This window comes from Sabethes cyaneus, chromosome 3 (assembly GCF_943734655.1).
Source record: "Sabethes cyaneus chromosome 3, idSabCyanKW18_F2, whole genome shotgun sequence".
Taxonomy (NCBI): Eukaryota; Metazoa; Arthropoda; class Insecta; order Diptera; family Culicidae; genus Sabethes; species Sabethes cyaneus.
Genome location: NC_071355.1, coordinates 247,971,143 through 247,992,340, shown reverse-complemented (window position 1 = coordinate 247,992,340; position 21,198 = coordinate 247,971,143). Strand labels below are relative to the sequence as shown.

General features: G+C 40.0%; 1 protein-coding gene across 1 annotated transcript in view; it reads right to left on the bottom strand.

Annotated features, from left to right (window-relative positions):
• Positions 1-21,198, bottom strand: part of LOC128741435 (elongation of very long chain fatty acids protein AAEL008004) — a 51,744-nt gene that overhangs the window by 6,928 nt on the left and 23,618 nt on the right. Inside the window, exon 2 of the mRNA XM_053837249.1 lies at positions 169-626. Within this exon, the coding sequence (XP_053693224.1) occupies positions 169-423 (255 nt within the window). The 5' untranslated portion in view covers positions 424-626. The remainder of the gene's footprint in view (positions 1-168; positions 627-21,198) is intronic.

Below are 21,198 nucleotides of genomic sequence, written 5' to 3'. Positions count from 1 at the left end.
CGGGTTGTCGTGGGAGTTCAGTACTTGAGCGAGTTAAATTTCGTTAGTCCGCATACCCAAATTGTACATTCGTGCTAGTTACAAGACACGTCAGAGGTGACCCGTCACCTTTTTCAGTAGGTTCTATTCTGGTAAAACCAGAAACTAGATTCAAGAGAGCTCACTTACCTCAAAGAACAAATACACGCTGACTAGCACCTGCAGAAAATTGTACACCACCAGCAGTTTTTGCATCTGGAACGGCTTTCGGTTGGCCATATATTTCGGTCCGAAATTGAGCACGAAGTACAGATAGCTGGCGATGATGGTCAAACCTGGTACCGGAGACGAAATTAGCGGCCAATGGTTCGTCCGGGGGTCGGCCAGCTCGGTGAACAGGAAGTCCCAATAGTTGGAGGACATCGTTTCGTTTGTCGTGGCCATTTTTGCTGCTGTGTGTGTGTGTGTGTGCGTGCGTTTTTCTTAAAAACTATTTAAAATGGTAATTGATCGGTTCACTTGGAGAAAACTTGACTGATTGTTGTTTCGATGTTGTTTTAACACTAACTATGGGCAGTTAACATGGAGCTTACTAACGGCGTTTTTGTAGGAAGTAGTGGATATAAGGAAGCTCATTCGCAGATTATCTGAAAATGTAAAACGAGAAAAAAGTTGAGATTAGTGGAATGTTCAAGGAAATGAATACTAAACAGATAGGTCGGAATTAATGTGACAACAGTTGAGTGGCCGCAGCGAACAAATGTTCGAATGTTGAATGAAAAAGGCGTCCCTCTGCCATTTGCATGGGGCAGCAGCTTAGGTGAATGCTTTTCCGTGCACGTCGTTGTGGGGAAAAGCAGCAAACATGTGGAAGTCCTTCAAATTACCAGTTATGGCTCGCCGCTCCGAGTGTGACTTCCAAGAGAGGGTATTTGTACTAATAGGACGAGCATGGAAAGCTACTAACGGTGGATGTGTCGACTAAACTCGTACTAATGTGGTTGGCATTGAACGAAATACCGTTGGAATCGAGCACACACACCGTACAGCCGTAACTCTAACTATGCTTTGAGACCGGCGCGACGCGGCACGGCGATGTAAGCATATCCTTTGGAAGAATTAGCGTGAGCTCGCCAAAACAGCAACCAACGGCAGCATCAGCGAGCACGACGGAACGAGAACAGCAGCAGCAGCTGCGGTTAGCGAACCCGTTCGCTTGGTTTGTGGACTGTGGCACTGACTGCAAGCCCCACATGGGGCCAGCGGAGATTCTAGCAATCACCGATGTTCTAAAAGCGAACTGGTTTTTAACCAAATTGGTAGCTGCACCGAGAGACCTTTCGAATGTAGGTCTGTGGTGCGCTAATTAGTGTTTAAAGTTCTTGGAATTTTCACGAATCGCGAGAAAATAAAATCAGAAATATAATGTTTTGTCTATAATTTATATATACAGTATTACTAATAATTATGCTGTGGAATCCTGTAATTGACTTTGCTTTGTTTAAATTCCAAACAAGGTATGTTATTTGGGCAACCGCAGATTAGTATGTTTTGATAGTCACAATGACAAATTTTACCGAAAAATATGTCGGTATGTACCAGTACATTGCATTGCATTCGGCTGCATGTTGATGTATTTATAATCGAAATGCCACTGACTGAAAGGTGGTTGTGTATTTTCAACACGTTAACGTTTATCGCCAGTCAGTTCTAGCCGTAAATATCTAACACCACGGGAACCACTTGAAACCAGTTTGGTTTATTGATAAAACATTAGTAATTGCTGTTTGATTTGAGAGGAAAAGTCCTTGGCTTGAACAAGAACAAAATATCTGAAGAATTTATTAGTTAGCTTGTTGGTCATTTATAAGGAGGAAAGAATATATTCCCTTGGCATTCGAATTCAATGGTTTTCGAAATTGATTTATTGCACCGAATGATGGCTATGGAATTGCGGTAGTGATGAAACTTTCTTTTACATGTTCATTAAAAAAAATCGATAGAAAAATGTTTTGGTCTGGAAAATCGAGCCTGGAATCGTAGGATGGCGAATCTATTATTATTTATTACAAAAATAGCGGTTGATTAGATTGAAATTTCCGAAATGCAATTCGATGCAATCGTCGATATAGGGCACGGGAGGGTATTTTCAGCCCATTAAGCGATGGCATCTGTTTTTTCGGCCTATGGCCTAGTTCTAGTGGAAGAACAGGTGGTTTTGATGTTCTTTGTATAACAAATAATAGATTACTTACAGTCTCGAGAAAATAGTTATAACATATTAAAATGTTATGTCGGCAAAGTATTTTTATTGGCGAAAGAAGAGGCAAACAGGCTGAATTTAGAAACCTGCTGAAAATACCCTCCCGTACCCTATTAGTCGAACTATAACAGTCCATTTCTGAGGAACTGGAAATAAATCCTTGAAACGTTGGCCTACACAGCAGATAAACTAGTTTGATAGAAACCCGATGACCAAAGCGCCATCACTAAAACCAAAATTAGTAACGTTGGTCAAAAGTGTCACTCTCCATTGGATTTGAAATCAAAGTTAAAGATGGATTAGAAATCAGACTTGGATCTGAATTAAACATTCTAAAACATTCGGGTACCAACCGAAAGAGCGTGGGTCCGCCCCCGCCTGTCACTGCACAACCCAATATATTTTTGTCCTGTATCGAAATTTTCAATTTCATTCAATTAATCATTCTTCGCATCAGGCGAAGGCATTTAACTTGAAATCGGATTTAAAATAGGACATTAAATTAGACTTGAATTTAAACTAAATTAGCTCAAAGCTTTATTTCAAATTCAACTGTCAATGTCCTCATGTCCATGTCAATTGACCGTCTATGTTAAATTAAATTTGCAGTAATTTGGACTGGAAATTTTGAAATGTGAAGTTTTTTTTTGAAATTGGATTTGAAATTTTTCTTGAACAGAGACACGAGATTTGACGCGCACAGTTTTACTTGAAACTAGGACTGACAGATTTCGTGTTACTCGCTCTCTCACACGTTTTATCTTTCTCCGTTTCCTTTTTTCTCTATTTCCGACCGTTTTCGACTTTTTATTCCGTTTATTTATCTTTTTTGTGCTTACTTACTTTACGTTACTTTTTCGGCGACAATCCGCTTATCGAATCCATGCCGAATTCAGGAGCCGTCTCCACATTACTCGGTCTTGGGCTGCCGCTCTCTAGTCGCCCCTAACACCCGCTGTTCTGGCATCTTTGTCAACAGCGCCCATCCAACGGGTACGGGGTCTGCCTCGAAGTCGTCGGCCGCTGTAGGGTTCTCTGCTAAATATTGTTTTCGCTGGTCTATACGTGGTCCTTGCTATGTGGTCAGTCCACTATAGCCTGCCGTATTTTAATCGCTTCACAATATTCGCATCTTTGTATGCTTGGAATATTTCATGATTCATGCGCCTGCGCCACACTCCTTCGTTTAATATGCCGCCAAAAATTGATCGCAGGATCTTACGCTTCGTGGCCGTAGAGTACCACCGGAAGACTTAGAGTCTTATAGAGCGCGAGTTTTGTACGGAGTTGTAGGCTACGGGACCACAGCTGGCTACGAAATCCGTAAAAGGCCCTGTTGGCAGCCGCTAACCGCTTTTTTACTTCACGGCTCACATCGTTGTCACATGTCACTAACGTACCAAGGTAAACACCACTTCGACTACTTCAAAAGTATCTCCACTTATCATCACCGCAGCTCCAAGTTCCAACACCCGAAGGGCCACGTTTTCTACCAGCCACCATATACTTTAGTTTGGTAGAATTTATGATAAGCCCCATCCTCGCAGCTTCCTCCTTAAGATGCGTGTACGCTTCTTGCACAGCTCTGGGGTTAACACCGATGATATCGATGTCGTCCGCGAACCCGAGGAGCATATGAGATTTCGTGATGATGGAACCACTTCTCTGCACGTCTGCCCTTCGAATAATACCTTCGAATGCAATGTTGAACAGCAAATTCAATAGTCCGTCACCTTGCTTCAAACCATCCAACGTCACAAACGAGTCCGATGGCACACTCGCTATCCTGACGCTTGATTTTGAGCCATCAAGGTCACCGTCACCATCTTTTTTGTGCTATTTTCTTCGTTTTTGCTCTCATTTTTCTTCTTTTTCCTTTTGTATTTCTGTTTTTCCCCTTCTTTTTGTCCCGTGTTTTCTGTTTAATTGTTCCATTCATTGTTTTATGTTTAGTTTTCCCTTTCTTGTGATGGTTTTTCCAACTTTTCTGTCACATTTTACTTCTTTTCCAGTCCCGTCTTCCCTCTGTTTATCTCGTTTACCTCCTTTTATTTCTTGTATTTCCTTTTTTCTGTCTGATTTTTCCTCATTCTTTTTTCTTTTTCTTTTCAACGACGTATAGCAGTCGGCTTTACTTTTCTGTTGGGGAAGAATAAATGCTTAATGCGAGAAATGTAGATTCAGGCAAACTGAAAATTCTTGATATTAGGCTATTAAAATATAGACTTAGCGAAGGTGAGAGTCGAACTCACAGCTTCCAATCTCCAGTTGAGCGTGTTATTTAACCAATTACACCACTAAGCCGTCTATACTCTGTGGTCTTATATCAAGGTTTTGTTATGACGCTTGCCTGATTCTATCATTCATTCGCACATTTATCCAGCGCGAATATATTTTTATTGACTGTATTTGTTGCAACCGCACAGATTGATAGACATATAGCTATTCGGTTTGCGCTTAGCAACAGTCAGTCAGTCAGTTCCTCATTCTGTTCATATTATATTACGTCTTTCGTCATTTTTTCTACAATTTTCAGGCCAGTTTTTCTTCTTGTGTTTTGTTCTATGTCCCATTAACTCCTATTCTTTTTTCTTTTCGTTTATTCCTCTCGTGTCCTGCTTTTCCTTCTATGCATTCACGTGCTGTTTTTTGTTTTATCCAGTTTGTCTATCGTCTTCATATTTTTCTTTCAATTTTCCTCCTTTTCTGTTCTGTTTTCTCAATTTCTCTTCTTCCGTATTTACTACTTTCCTTTTCTTCCTTTTCTATTCTATTTTTTTTTTGTTCCGTTTCCGTTCCGTCTATCCTCCTTTTCTGTCCAGTTTGTCCTCATTTTCTGTCTCGTTTTCCTCGTTTTTTTTTATAGTTTTCCTTCTTTTCTGTCATTTTTTTCGGTACTGCTCCGTTCTCCCTATTTTGCCGGCCAGTATCCTCCTTTTTGCTTCGCTTTACATTTTTTTTTCTCTTGTTTTTCTTCTTTTTCACTTATTTTAGACACACACAGTTTTACTTAAAACTAAGATTGACATATCTTGTCTTACTCGTGTGAGAGAGTCACGAGTCCTACTCGTGTTTCACCTTTTTTCTGTTAATTTTTTGGTCTTTTTCATACGGTTTTCTACTTTTTGTGCTGTTTTAATCGAACTTGTGTTTTGGGTTTTTACTCCACCTTTTTTTCTTTTTCGTTCTTTTTTCTGGCTTTTTCTCTGCGTCATCTGTTTTCTGTTACATTGTTCCATTTTTCTTCGTTTTCTGTAACAGTTTTTCTTCGTTCTGCTCTTGTTTTTCACGTTCAGTTACGTTCATTTGGCTCCCTTTTTTCCTTTGTTCCCCGACATTCTCCTATTATCTCCCGTTTTTTGACTTTTTCTCTCCAATGTTAGGTTTTTATTTGTAAGTTGTTATTTGTTATTTATTTATAATTTCATCCGACCTACATAGTCTTAATAAATAAAGAATATGGCTGGGAAAAGCCATCTTGGAAATGCACATTCCAGTTTTCAAAGCGTCGCAAAAACCCAACATCTTTTCTTGCACATAGTCACATTAATATAACACTTAACAACTAAGCACACTTTACAATGATTTGAATGAACAGAAAATAGCAGCAGATAAACACTAAAAATTAAAATTGATGTCATTTTCATTATATGCTAAAGCAAGACGATGGATGGGTTTGTGTTGACCATAATTCGTGCGATGAACGTTTACCCGTAGAGACGTAAATGATGTTGCGGGCACAGAGGACAATATATTTGCAGCATAGCGAGGATGCTGGGACAGTCGTAGCTACCGGTTAGGATTTTGTTGGCCATTTGAGATATTATATCCTTGCGTCGCTGTTCGAGGGGTTTTATTCCGAAAAGAATCCAGAGATCATTATACGGTGGTAATTTCTCGGGATTTCTCCATGGCAAGGTGCGGCAAATACGTTTTTGAATACATTCAATACGTTTCACCCAGATGTCGTAATACGGATCCCAAATAACGCAGGCAATCTCCAGAATTGAGCGTACTAGCGAGCAATAGAGAGTCAGCAAGGTTCCCAGATCGTCAAATTCTTTTCCAATTCTCAAAATTAAGCCAAGTTGACGATTAGCCTTCATGGAGTAAGGCTGTCTGAATGTCAATTGAGCATCCAGAAAAACACCCAAATCCGTGACAACTTCCTTGCGTAGTAGGGATATTCCATCAACGTGATAATCGAACAGCAAAGGCTGTTTTTTGCGGTGAAAGCTCATGGAAGTGCATTTGGCGCGGTTTGGTTTTGTTCAGCGAACAAAACAATTAACGCTTGGAGTCTGAAGCAATCATCGGCACACAACAATCGTGTGCCACGAGGTAATAACTTTGTAATATCGTTGATAAACAACGAAAACAGTAAAGGTCCCAAGATACTACCTTGAGGGACTCCGGAGTTGTTACTAAACCAATGTTCCCAGCTTCACAGCAGATTTACGATCCCGCAAGTACGATTTTATCCATGCAACCATCGTGACAGATACTCCGAGTTTATCACATTTATCCCATAAAGCACATAATATCCCATGATCGACATTGCTCCATTTTTCTTACTTTTCGGTTCTTCTTTTCCTGTTTCATTTTTGTGTCCCATTTACCATTTTAATTTTATCCCATCTTTCAATTTGTCCCATCTTTCTCATACCGTTTGACCTATTTCTCCCGTTTTCCTCGTTCCCTGCATAGATCTTCTTTTTTCCTCTCATTAGACTTCTTTTCCCTTTTGGTTTCTCTTGTTTTCTGTTCCATTTTTCTTCTCTTGTTTAGTTTTCCCTATTGTCCTCTACCGTTTTCCCACCTTTTTGTCACGTTCTACTTCTTTTTCCGTCTCGTCTCTTCTCCATTTGCCTCCTTTTATTTCTTTTGTTCATTTTTTATATCCACTTTATCGTCTTTTTTTATCCCTGTTGCGTTTTTCGTCATTTTTTCTTCCATTTTTAGGCCCGTCGTTCCACTTTTCCAGTGTTGTGTCTTGTTTCGTGTCCCGTTAACGCCTTTTCTATTTTTTTAAATTTTCGTCTGTTCATCATTTTACGTCCTGCTTTTCCTCCTATTCTCTCACGTTCTGTTTTACTGTTTCCCTCTTTTTTATATTGTTTTTCGTCCGTTTTTTTTCCTTTTTTGTCCAGTTTTCCCTCATTTTCTCTCTCGTTTTCTTTGTGGTTATTCCTTCTTTTCTCTTTCGTTATCCCTCTTTTTCTGTCCGATTTTGTTTAAACTTTGCATATTTGTTCTTTTTCTGAAAATATTAGACCCCCATTTTTGTTTGGCCCTAAGGGTAACCCCCCCTCCCAACCGCTCATTGAGTTAGGGTGGTTACAATCATAAGCGAAACAATTTTTAAAAATATTATATCTCCAAAACATGAGAATGAACGTTTCTACTTTTTTGATAGGTTGTGTAAAAAATCTAAGTTTTTCTGAAAAAAATATAAAAAGTTGACCTTTTTGGGCAACAGCACAAGAAAATAACAAAATTCAACTTTTATGAAAAAATGCAAAAATTTAGGTTTCATTTCAATATTCTTCACTAAAGCTCAGTAAGTCTAGAATACAATTTTCCATTTGCTTATGAATTTTTAAAAACAGGTGTCATCATGGTACAAATGAAGAGTCTTAGAATCACCGCAAGTCAGGGGGCACCAAAAAAGCCTAAGCGCCAAAAAAAATCGTATACAAACAAGTATACAAAGTTCGAAGAAAATCGGAGCACTTTTGATCATGGAATTACTAAGTGGGTACAACTCTCATTCAACTGGGAACTCAATTCATTTCCGATATTCGACTTGAAACCGAATTTGATTTGGATGTGAAATTGGATCTTGATTAGTCTTATAGCCAAGCCATGAGTATAAACGTCCTGTTGAGAACTTGACCCTTCTTTATCGACAGACTTCGCAGCCGGCTATTAGAGTACAGGACAATTACGGGGCTAGTGCAACGATCCCACTGACTCTGTAGCAGCACCTTCCAGCCGAGATTCTAACAAATTAGTCTTAAAGTGCTCTGTAAATTGGACTTGGAATTAAACATAAAATTAGACACGAAAGTTTGCTGGAAATTAAGCAATAAATCGGCCTTAAAATTAAGTTTTGAATTTTACCTGAAACTAGACCATTTAATTCAAAATGAAGAAAAAATTAGAATTGAAATCGGATTTGAAAATAAACATAAAATTGGACTTGAAACTGGATTAATTAACATTCAAATTTAAATAAATCTTTCACATAAGGTGAGGCACGTGCCCCAGTCTGGGGCATCATTGAATGACTTTCTATCCCTCCTCACGACATGGTAAATTCTATTAACAGTCACCGATTGATGATGCAATATAAGTGGCAGAGTGAGGGTTAGTTTTCGAATAGTAATGACTGACATCCGGGCTGACTGACATTAGGGCTTTCCGACGGATAATCTAGACCTAGCCCGTATTGCCACTGGCGTTACCCAAAATCGACAAAATATTTTTATAATCACCGAACCGTTGATCGAACCGTTGATCGAACCTGCAACAGGCCTTCGGCCTGAAAGCACCAAGGTATCATTCACTATTTCTTATGAAAAACCATCCCAGCTACTCCGGAACCCGTTACTTGCCATTCAGAAAAAAATAACGCGGCACAGTTTTTCTTCTGTTTAAGTGAACCATCCACATTATGCAGGGATACCGGTTTCACGCGCTGTAACCTTGAGGTTTTGTTGACATTTGCCAACGCAAACCTGCCCGGCACCTTTATGCCTCTATGCAAATATGCTCCAGTATGCGAAAGTTACATGTATTATAGGCTCTGCGGTGTAGATGGATTGCGGTGACACACCTGATTACGCCATGAGTCCTCGGCAAGTTCGCTAAGAAACCAGTCTCATATGTCGAACAATAACGAATGCATGGCAAGGATACTGGAATGCGCTGTGGAACCACCGAACCACCGGAAAATTACGTTCTCGATGGCTTGACAGCAAACAGTAAACCGGTACATGGTAAATCGTCAAATCAATCACCCCTAATTACCATCACTCACGAGATTGTTTGCACGAGCCTCCTCATCCGACTTGTGAGCGAACTTCTTGCTGCCCGCCAATGGCAATGTTTATTAAATGATCATAATGTTTACTCTTTTAGCTGCTGCCATGCCACTGCAGTTTTGCAGTTGATCCTACACTCGATCGTGATTGCTCACGACCGGCGGATATCGATGACATTGGGATCTTAACGTGCAGAATTACTTAGCTCCGGTACATGCATGGGGATCGTCCAAGATCGTGACCATTTACTTTGGCCCCTGTTGCCTAGTGCCTACCTGTCTCATTGGAGCAAATACGTAAATGACACCTGAGACCTGAGTCAGTGAACGCGGGAAGATGGTAAAAGCTTCGCGTAAAACGTTCGCGCACTGCACTTTGCCAGCAGCTGTGTGCTAATTGGCTACGTTCGTTTCATGGAAGAGCCATTCTGCAGAATCGGCGCGGATGAGTAACTTAACTGGAAAGAAACATCGGTCAATGTTGTATACCGAGTGCGCATTAGCGCATTCTCAAAGTGTTGTTTATGCTTTGCAACAATATTTGCATATTCTGTTTGATCCGTGACGTCCTTGAAACAGTCGCCGTTCAACGGGGTCTAATCGGTACACAGAAAAAGGAGATTATTTACAAGAATAGCGACCCATTTGAAAAGTACATTTACAGGTTTCGTAATTTTTATTGTTACGATGATCATTATTCAGAAGATTTACCACCAGTTCGGTTCAACTAAACTTGAAAAATCTTATTATTGAAGTGGAAATTGCATTAATTTATAAGATGTATGCTTCTCGGACGGGACGGAACAGCATTAGACTGCATCAAAATCACCAACTTCGAGACCAACCTTGTGTTTTTGTCTTGACCTTGGATGAAATCAGACATATAATTAATTTTTTTATAGCTGTAGTTTTCCACAATCGACGAAAGGGACGGTAGATGAAAGTAGTGAAACAAAGATATTAATATATTGTTCCAAGCAGAACGCTATAGAACAATTTTTCGATCAGCCATAGATTCACCGCATACTTGCCGAAAAAGATGACAAGTGATGGATGCCAACTTGAGGAAATTTTATCGCTTTGAGAGCTCATGGCTATGGACTCGTTTCAAAATAAATATGTACAAATCCTAAATATTGCTATACCTAGAACATGCGATGTTTGTGGAAATATAAAATTAGAAATAAGCTACGCTGATGCTACGCTGATTTTCAGCGCAAACGAGGTTCGTCTGCTCTGTAGTGGTCGCTGGAGCTCGCGTCATCCAGGGTTTACCAAGCAAACAGCTGCGATGCTATGGCAACGCTTCCGGATATTGACATTGTTCTGACTTAACTCTGCAGCGGGTGCTGCTTGTAGTACCACGCTTGATCAAACCATTAACATTGTTTGTATTTGCTGCGGAATCCGGATCGATACTGTTTTTTTCACAAGAACATTTAATCTCTAAAGACCGATAAACTAATCCTAATGGTCTCGAAGATATATAATTAATTGTACTTTCTACGTGAAATATCACGTAAGCATCAGTGTATTGGCACACATTTTATTTCATGTGTCAATCAGAATCCGACCATATATTTATAATGCCGAACACATCTTAATGCCGGGAATGTAGGGTAACAGCCTTTTTTCTAACCATGGTCAATCCTTCGTGTGTGACTTAGCAGCAATAATGGTGTGATCAATAATTTACCCTATTATCTCACACCGTACCCTATTAGTACATTTCATCTTTTCAATCAAAACACACTGTAAACCCATTACATAATAAACACGACTGTATTTACACGCAGCGTAAAAAGTGCGAAATAAAGACCTCGATCGGGTCTGGCTCAGCTGAGCGTGAGTTGTCAGCCGCCTCGTACCTCGTACGTACCCCTCTCGTAGTAGAGCCGATACGCACCGCGCCGGACTGCAAAAATGATTACGGAATAAACTTCTACAGCCAGCAAGCAATGTCGGTCATTGGACCGCGCCGAAAAAGAAGCCGGATTTGCGCGGACGGTCCGCTAACGGCAGCGCCAGCGGCAGCCAGGCGGTCAGGTGGACGTGGAATCGAAGTTCAAACAGCAAGTGCCCGCCCGCCCGGTGCGCGGCGTGTGTCACTCCTGCTTGCCACCGCACTGGTGTACTTGCTTTATTGCTTATGGCACTTTTTCTTTCAATTGTATAAACAAACCTCGACATTGCTGCGTACGTATAGATTTTGGCTGCCGGCTGACGACGGCGTCGTCATAATGCCAATAATGCGAGGAGAGCCACAATGACCATGGCCTTACACTTTTCATTCAATCAGTTTGTGTGTACTTACAATTACCGTGCGTTCGTTGGTCAGTGGCCAGTCGGTCGGTCCGGTGGCGTTTAACTGACAGGTAGGATGAGAATGAAAGGAAGGTAGGAAGCCGGTACCTGGCGTTAATTGTACGTAAGCGGTGAGGTACTATTTTGTTTGAAGATCACGGTTAGTTATGACTGGCGTATGTGGCATTGTGGCGCTTTTTTGATTCCGTGCTACCTCCACCGGGCTTGCTAGACCGGTGGCCGAGTCTGGCCTAAAGTGTGAGGTAGGTCTTCATGTAATCGCATACCGGTGGAATTTGACCAACGACCACTGACATACCCAAGCTGGGGCACACTAAGGCACGTGCCTTACCCGAATAAAAATGTATAGCGAAAAAACATTGAATTTCACTGTTACAAACATTGAGAAACTTCGAAAAACCACATTGAAACAGTGAAAATCTTTGTAAAAGTTACACTGAAGTTACCATGAATATCACTGTTTTCACAGTAAATTTTAATGGAAACCGCCAATTTTACAGCGAATAAGGGGGTGATTAAGTGATGTAACACTAAATTTTTCGGCTTTTTCCCATACAAATAAAAACCAAAAACAGTAAAATTTGTGGTACATTCACTATAAGTTTTACACTGTTTTACAACGAAGTTACAATGAAATTTAAGATAAGTTCTGCAAAAAAATTGTAGGCTTTCGGATTATTAGGACAAAATAAAACCGGCTGATTAATTACGGTATTTCATGTTTTTGAAAAGATATTATGACAATGAATTTGATAGGCTTCGAACTATTATGATTTTCGAGCCGCATTCATCGCTCATATTAGGAAAGTATTAGAGGTCACTACACCTACTTAAACAAATTCCGCTTTTTCCCATTTACGCCTTATCTCTATCTGTTAGATCCTATCGACTCTTTATTTCATTACTGTCTTCTATCGTTCCCTCTGTCAATTGTAAACACCCTTATTCTTGTTTTCGTTCGAATGACATTCATTCGAAAGTTAAACCGATTCGTATTCTTGTTTTCGTTCGAATCAATTCGAACGTTCGAACACCCAACAAAATTCATTTTCATTTGTTGTCAAAACTCTGTAATTAACTTGGATTATTTCAATATGCTTTTCCCTCATAATGATGAATTGGAAGAATCTGACGTTCTAGTCAATGTCAAGATTGGTGTAGATCGTGCTCCGGAGTATCCTGCAGTCTGGTTTGAAAATCACCCCGGTGAGAAACCGTCTGTACTGGCTGTTCCATTAGACAAGGTGAGAAGATCACATGTAGATGCTACAGTCTGGAGTAATTTTGACAGTGGAGCATTAGAAGCTAAAGTTGCTGTCTTATTTTTGAGATATCACTTCAATGATCACCCGATGATCCTAGAAAGAGACTGGAAGTCATTTGGTTTGACAATCGGTAAAATGGGGAATAGAATAAATATCAATGATATCGTGACTATGAAGGAGACGGAAAGTATTCCAGAGTTGGTAGACGGAAATAAAATGTCAGAAATTGATGCAATTAGATTCATGATTGGCATCACTGCAGTTTACAGATTAAATTTGGTTTCAAGATCCGATTACAAAAATGAACTGTGCAAAAAGATCAGAGAGGTCTTGAAGTCTTATCCAGGTAAAGAGATCTCAATCGACGAGGACTTGATTAGATATAGACACTGGTTATCCTACCGGCCTTATGTCAAGTTGATGGCTGCAATAGATATGTATTTGCACGAATTCCCGATGCATCCATTCTCAATTATTCGTATGGGAACCATTGTTTCCAGATTCAAGGATTGCGCCATGTTAGTGGGATGTAATTATATCAGTGATCTATTAGGATTGGATTTCTTGCAATTTGGCTTATGGATTTGGACCACCAAAACCGCGAAGGATATCTCTCGAGTATTAAAAATCGGTCAAGAACTGGAAGATCCGCGATCTTATATGTTATACTTCATGGAACTTGGGCTGTCAGAAAAATCTCCATATTCTGCAGTGATCAATTCTAATTTGCATTGTTTCGTTCACATGATAGGCACAACATTCGGTATGGAGAGATCAGTAAATGCACGTGTGGTAGGGCAACCCAATGTATCTAGCCTTTTGACCAATGTAGTTGTCTTAACATATGTATTATTGCGCCACGCAGATCTGAAGAAGCAATTTGGAAAGACGAAGAAGGAGAAAATGGAAGTAATTGCTAAAATTGTTCGAAAACAAACAAAGGAAGAGGAAGCAGATATTGTTCCGGAAACTAGAGATGGTGATGATTGGTTGATGTACTTAAAAAGACATGGAAATGCTGCCCCAGATTACATGTGGGAAAAGGCTGCCAGAATTTGGTGTCAAAACAAGAGCACTAGACCGGGATCTGTAGGAGAACTTCTATTTAAAAGAGGTCTTGCTATATTGGGACAAGCTGATAAGGGCTCAGATTCCGGTTCAGAATTGTAAGTTCCTCTTAATTCTCTTATCTCAACATTTTTTATTTCAATTAACATGAAAAAAAAAAAAAAAAAAAAAAAACACCCCTTCCTTTTGCTCATACGAATATGAGAATAGTGCTTCCCGATTCGTTCGAAGCAAACTATTCGTATGAATGCAGGATCCGGCCGTAAACAAGAATAAAGGTGAACATCTACCGTTATAAAAACTTAATTATATGCCTGACACCTCATTCGATGTCAAGACGTACACAACGAGGTTGGTCTATTCCATAGGAACGGAGTCTTTCCCCGAACACCCGCGTTAAGAATCGCGGCTAATATGTTGACAGACGAACAAGTATGTCGCAAGCGCCTGCATAGTGTCGTCGTCCCGTCAGTAAAACGAATTAGATTAAACTTCTAGCTCGTCGGTTTCTACAGTAGACGGAGGAAGAGACACAATTTGTGTCTACAAATAACTCAACCTGCTAAGGATTGGACCTTAGATAGATTATTTCCTGCTTCGAAACAATTTGCATTGTTGCCGAATTATATGAAAAATTTTCCAAGAACGGTACAGTGAAGTTACAGCATAAAGTGTTGGAAACAGTAAAATTCATTGTAATCGTAAAGTTTTTACATTAATATGAAAAATTTTCTAAGAACGGTACAGTGAAGTTACAGCATAATGTGTTGTAAACAGTAAAATTCATAGTAACCGTAATGTTTTTATATTAATATTCGTTATGCATTTCTACCCGGGTTACCTTCCCAAAAAAATTTAATGTTAAATATAAAAAATCTATAACCAAGAAACTGGTTCAGGCGCTGGGCCGGGTTTGCGTTGTATTTTCTCTAATCGATCGTCGTTGAGATAATGGCGATTACAGATCACCAAATAATATTTCAGTGTCGAACGGACAAGCGCGCAATACAAATTCCACTAGCAATGTATATCAGTGAAGCTTTTCGCGGTTCTCATAATTAGGCCAAGACTGCAGGATGCTTTTGCAATGATGTAGCTGATGTGCTGCTTGTAGGTGAACTATGCGTCAACAACTGAGTGATACAAAATCATATCCGCACGAAAAAGTTATATTTTATATCACACAAGAACATATAAGTACCAGAGTGGAGTACCGTGCAAAAGTATGGACTATACAACGGTTATTGGAACACGCAACTTTATACTTAATATTGTAAATGAGGACGACTTCAAAACAACTTACTGTACACTTGGCTTTGACATACTCTAATCATTATGCAATTCCAATGTAAAATTGATTTACATACAACTTAATGTGGACTTTTCATTACGATCTTGTGTTATCTGAGAATTTATCAAGAGCAGCACAGAGATCGGTGTAGATTGCATCCGTTTGGAAACGCCTCGACATGGTATCCGCAGCATATGTAGTAAATAACAGGTGATTCGTCGTGGTTGAACGACGTGGCATGAATCCATGTAGAGGATCGTCGATAAATTGCTTGCAATGGTAGAACATTGGTTCAAAAATTACTTTTCGAATAGCTTGGATGCCGCACCGCACACAAAGCAGCGATTCCTGGTTAATTTTCGATGTCCTTTCTATTTTTCTCGCTGTTTTCCATTACGTCGAAATACCGGTAGACAGAGACAAATTGTGAAGAAGACCAAAAGGAGCAAGTAAACCTACGGAATATTTTTTGAAAAAATAGCGGGTATCCTATCTGATCCAACGGAGGCAGACGACTTCATTTCGGAGATGGCTTTTTGAAGCAGGGCATCACTCATATTAATAACATTCAACGAATGCCTAGAAAGCAGCACATTATTCTCAGACAACGAGATTTGGTCAGCTGCCAGTGCCTCACACGAAAATACTCGGAAAAAAACGGAGAGGAACAGAACAGGGGCAGAAACGGGACAGAAAAAGGAGAAAAAATGAAAACGGAAGGAAAACGGGGTAAAACGGAAAAGGCGAACAGAATGTGACCAAAAAGTAGGACCAGGGCATTTTTTTCCCTGTATGGACTCATCATTGCGACTAGTGTCTCCAATTACAGCAATCCCCGGCGAGGCTGACCAGTACATTTAACTATAAGAGTGACTTGTTGCACGGTCAAGAGTGCTTTATGCGGGTCATATAGAATTCAGTATGAAGGAAGGGTAATGAGAAGCCTGAGAATAAACGTATGCTAAGGTCACTTGACATCGAATGGCCTGATCCTACTAAGATTCGAACCCACGACCACTCGCTTGTCAAAGCAGACTCAGTAGCCTTGCGGTTACGAAACCCCCCAGGCCCAGGACATAGTAAGAGAAAGAGCAGAACAGACAAAAAGGAAAAACGAACAGAAAATGAGTTAAAAAGCAAAAAAAAAACACGAACACCGGGACCACAAAACAGATTAACACGAATAAAAACGGGACAGAAAACGACCAAAAATGAAACAGGAAAAAAGAAAAAACTGAAAAAAGTACGAAAAATGGAGCGTAAAAGAGAAAAATAAGAGGAAAATAGGAGAATCAGATCAGAAAAAGGTAAAAGACGGAACAGGATTGCAAGAATGGACCAGAGAAAGCGAGAGCAGCTGGCAGAAAAAGGAAAGCCGAGAGAGAGAGAAAGAGAGAGAGAGAGAGAGAGAGAGAGAGAGAGAGAGAGAGAGAGAGAGAGAGAGAGAGAGAGAGAGAGAATAGGAGGGAAAACTAGACAAATAGAACAGAAAAACAAAAAAAAACTTGACATGAAAGGTGGGAAAACGGAAGAAAAAAAGAGAGAAACAAACAAAGGAAGAGGATAATGTAGAAGAAAAATAGCGAAAGAGTAACAAACCAATAGAGGAAAACGGAAAAATAGGTCAAATGAGATATAAAAGGAGACACGAAACAGGAAAATGTGACAGAAAAGGAGGAACAGAAATTCAGACAAAATAGATCAAACTCGTATTTTTTTAATCTTTGACCTTGAAATGCGGTCAGGCATTAATATTAACATATTTTTTGGAAACGGTGGTTCTGCAATTGATGGAGGGATGCTAGGGGAAAGTAATGCAAAATTTTTTGGAGTGAAGGGGAAAGAGCGAGAAGGTGAAGGGGGGCTTATTGGTAGCTACGCTTAACAAGTAGTCGTTATAACTCCTACCTTTTGTCCAATGCTGGGAGGTGCATGGGTCGAACCAAGCTATAATCTAAGATTATAACCGGATTTGAACTCACAACACCCGCCAGGGCATGTGGTTCGCTGGTACCCGTGTACCTATAAACCACAGAGGCGCTGGACCTCCCCCTTCACCTTCCCGCTCTTTTCCTTCCACTCCAACATTTATTTCATTATTTTCCCCTATCGTCCCTCCGTCAATTGTAGAACCACCGTTTCAAAAAATAATAACAGCAATAAAAGTCAACAGTAAAACAGTCGAGAAATGGACGAAAAATGGAAGATAAAAATGGAAAACCGGAGAGGAAAAAGAAAAAAGGGTGCCAAAAACAGAAGAAATGAGAGAAAAAAGAAAAGTAAAACGAGGCATCAAAGAGATGGAAAACAGAACCGCCGAAGACGGAAAATGAGAAGCTCCCTTCCTTCTCATTAAGAGTTAGAGAAAGACGCAAAATGAAGACGAGAAAGCGAGAAAGAGGAGTATAAAGAGGGAAAACGGGAAAGTAAAATAACATAGGAAAGGATGGAAATAAGAGGAAACCCAGGACTAAACATAAGAGAAGTAAATGGGACAGGAAACAAAGAAAAACGGAACAATAAAATAATGAAACAGGAAACACGGCATAGAAACGAAAAGGAAAACACGGAAGGAAAAAGAAGAAAACTGAGAGTGAAATCCTAGAAAATCAATGGATTTCTGTCTGTTTGTCTGCTTGTCTGTCCCTATGTTCCTTATAGAATCGAAAACTACTCAACCGACCGGCGTGAAATTTTGCATGTAGGGGTTTTTGGGACTAGGGAAGGTTCTCTCGATGGCAAAAGACCCCTCCTCCCACTAAGAGGGGGGGCTGCCATACAAATCTATGCCTATAAAAATGGATTTCTGTCTGCTATATGTTCCTTATAGAATCGAAAACTACTGCACCGATCGGTGTGAAAATTTGCATGTAGGGGGCCCCCCGACTAAGAGGGGGGACTCCCATACAAATGAAACACAAATTTCTGCATAACTCGAGAACTAATCAAGCAAATGCAACAAAATTTTACATGTAGGTGTTTTTGGAGGCATGAATTTTGTCTATGATGAATTGAGACCTCTTACCGTTTTGGGACGGGGGGGGGCTCTCATACAAATGAAATACAAATTTCCTCATAACTCGAGAACTAATTAATCAAATGGAACCATATTTGGCATGTGGCTATTTTTGGAGGCATGAATTTTTTGGTTTTTTTTGGTTTGAGACCCCTCACCCCTGTGGTAGGAAGATAAGGATTCTCATACAAATAAAACAGAAATTTTTGCGTAACTCAAAAACTAATCGAACTCGAGAAATTTTTGACTCTTTCATAAAACATTAATCAATAACAAGACAAGAAATGGTATTCCGCAAAACTCTATATTCCGCGTTATGGTCAACCGAGCAAAGCCGATAAAGAAACAAAATGTGTAAGAGAATACGAAAGTACGAAGCTATGTTCGAATCTCGGCTGAGGGCGGTGCTTGCTATAGAGTTTGTAGGATCGTTGCACAACGCAATTGTCATGTACTCTAACAGCCGGCTGCGAAGTCTATCAATGAAGAAGGGTTAAGACTAAGACGTTTAAGCCCAAAGCTTCAAGTTTTTCAAGTAAAAATTAGACTAGTTTCGTGTCCATGTCCGGTTCGAAGCAAAACGTCAAGTTCAAATTAGTCCAAATTGCAGTCTAATATAATGTCCTGAATCAAGTTCAATCTCAAATCCGTTTTTAGGCCCAATTTAAAGTCTATTTCGATTTTGAGTTATTTTTTGCTTGATTATAGTCATTTTAACAACTCAGGTCATTCGTGACTTCTGTGGGGTTGGGAATTGAACTCGGGTCCTCAGCGTGGCAGACGTGTGAATGCTAACCAATACACCAGGATTGATCTCTAATTTTCAGCTACGTCCAATCTCAACTCGAGTTTTAAGTTCAAATTCGAGCCCAAATTAGTGGAAATTCAAATCCAATTTCAAGTCGAATGTCAACTTTCTAGTCAAATTTCTAGTTCAATTTCAACTTCGATTTTGAATCCAATTTCATCTGAAAGTCTTAAATTTTCAACAAAATGCGCTGCTTTTTTGGTGATCAATAATAATAGAATCGCCATCCTACAATTACTTGTTTTTTCAAGGTCACACCTTTTGTTTAGAACTGGGCACGCTAGTACCAACGACAGACTACTGAAGAACTGACGGTGATCAATGAATGTGATAAATACTATCTTGCGTATTTTTAATGAGAGCGATTAAATGGAAATATAACAAGATATCTTGACGGATATTACAAAGAAATTCAACGAACTTTTTTCCCTCTACATATGTATATTCATAATATTATTCCAGTTGATTGCCTATTATGCATGAATATGTTTTTGGCTGTATCAGCAATATATATTTTCTTATACCCACTCATACAAATAGCGTGTAGTGAATGTCTTTTGCAACGGAGGAATACACATTCGTGAGGAATACAGCTGAGGAATGCACCTAGACACGAAAACAACAATAAAAAAAACATAGTTTTTATGATTCAGCCGATACCACTGACTGTTGTCGACTATACTAATTTAGTATGCATTCATTCAATAATCAACAAACAACCCAACAAAATACAGAAGAGTTTGGATCAAAATCTTGTCCTAAATCCTAATCTTGTTTGTTTCACTCCAGCTGGCAAAGCGAAAAAAAAACATCGTTCTGGTTCGCAGTTCGAGCGGATTGTTGTCCGGACAGCATTCGACTACTATTTAAAAAGCACCCGAATTACCGGTTGTGCGCACAGAAAAATATCGTCGACAGTTCAAATTATTGTGTTCAAAGGTTCCTCAATTTGCTGGCATTCGCTGAAACATGTTTGGCACTTGATGCCAGCCACTACAAGAAGCTAAGATTGTAGCCTAATGTCAAACCGATTCGCTGTCTGCACTCGATTGGCGTGTCTGGGCTTTGGCACTTCAAAAATCGGTGTACAACAAAGGGGCTCAATCATAATGTTGATGGTGGTTGCAATGTCAAAAGGTTACAAGAAAAATACATAATAATCAACGGCTGCTGGCCAGTCCTTGTAGTGTCGTTACTACCGCTAAATTTGCTGAATTGTTAAAATGATTAATTGGAGGAAGACTTTTATAATGGTTGTAATTGTCCACATGAATACTGACAGGGTCATATTTGGCGAGACTGTCCACGTTTGTCCTTCAGTATTCTGAACAAAATCAACTTATTTATTTATGTTTCACATAAGAAAATTTTGTCGATATAATTAATTATTAGGTCCAAACATGCAGCCTCCAGCTGAGCTAACCGTTGTGATTTATTCAGCAAACCACTTGAAAGCACCGAACAAAAATAAAAGCATTTCAGTTTTGGTCGCGCTACAATCGAGGACCACAAAACGATCATTTTGAAAAATATGCAGCAGGGAACCGTAAAAAATTGCTCCACCTCCGGAGTGGCAGACGCGGAGTTCGTCGGCTGAAGCGCGGCGTTGGTCAACGTTGTGCCCCGAGTGAGTGAGCCTGGGAGCTGATGAATGCCCGCACACCTGGCGGGCGAGATCGACAGCATTCACCACGGTGGGTTACAAAACACGCATCGGTTAGGTAACACGTGACACGATTCGACTGCTCCCTCCGATTATGACCTACCCGCATCGCCGCGGTTGGACCTGATTTCCACGTCTTTGTGCCAACAGACTTTATGCCTCGGTTTGTTTCGGTCAAGTTCAGTGGACCGTCATCAGCCTCGCCATCATCTGCGCCAGTGTGTAGCTGTCACCATGTTTCACCTGCTTAAAAGCGGTGGTGAATTACAGACAATTGAACCGTTTACTTTCGGCGGGCTTTGTAATAATCCCGAGACCGGAGTGTAAATGGCCACGCAACTTTTTGTAAGTGCTTTTTACGGGTAATTGAAGTTTAAGGTTATTAAACAGAGCAGAAACTTGTTTGACGAAGACGCTCGGTATGCTTGGTTGCGTCGCGGGCGCGACGGCGGCATCTCTAGCAAGTATAGGTACT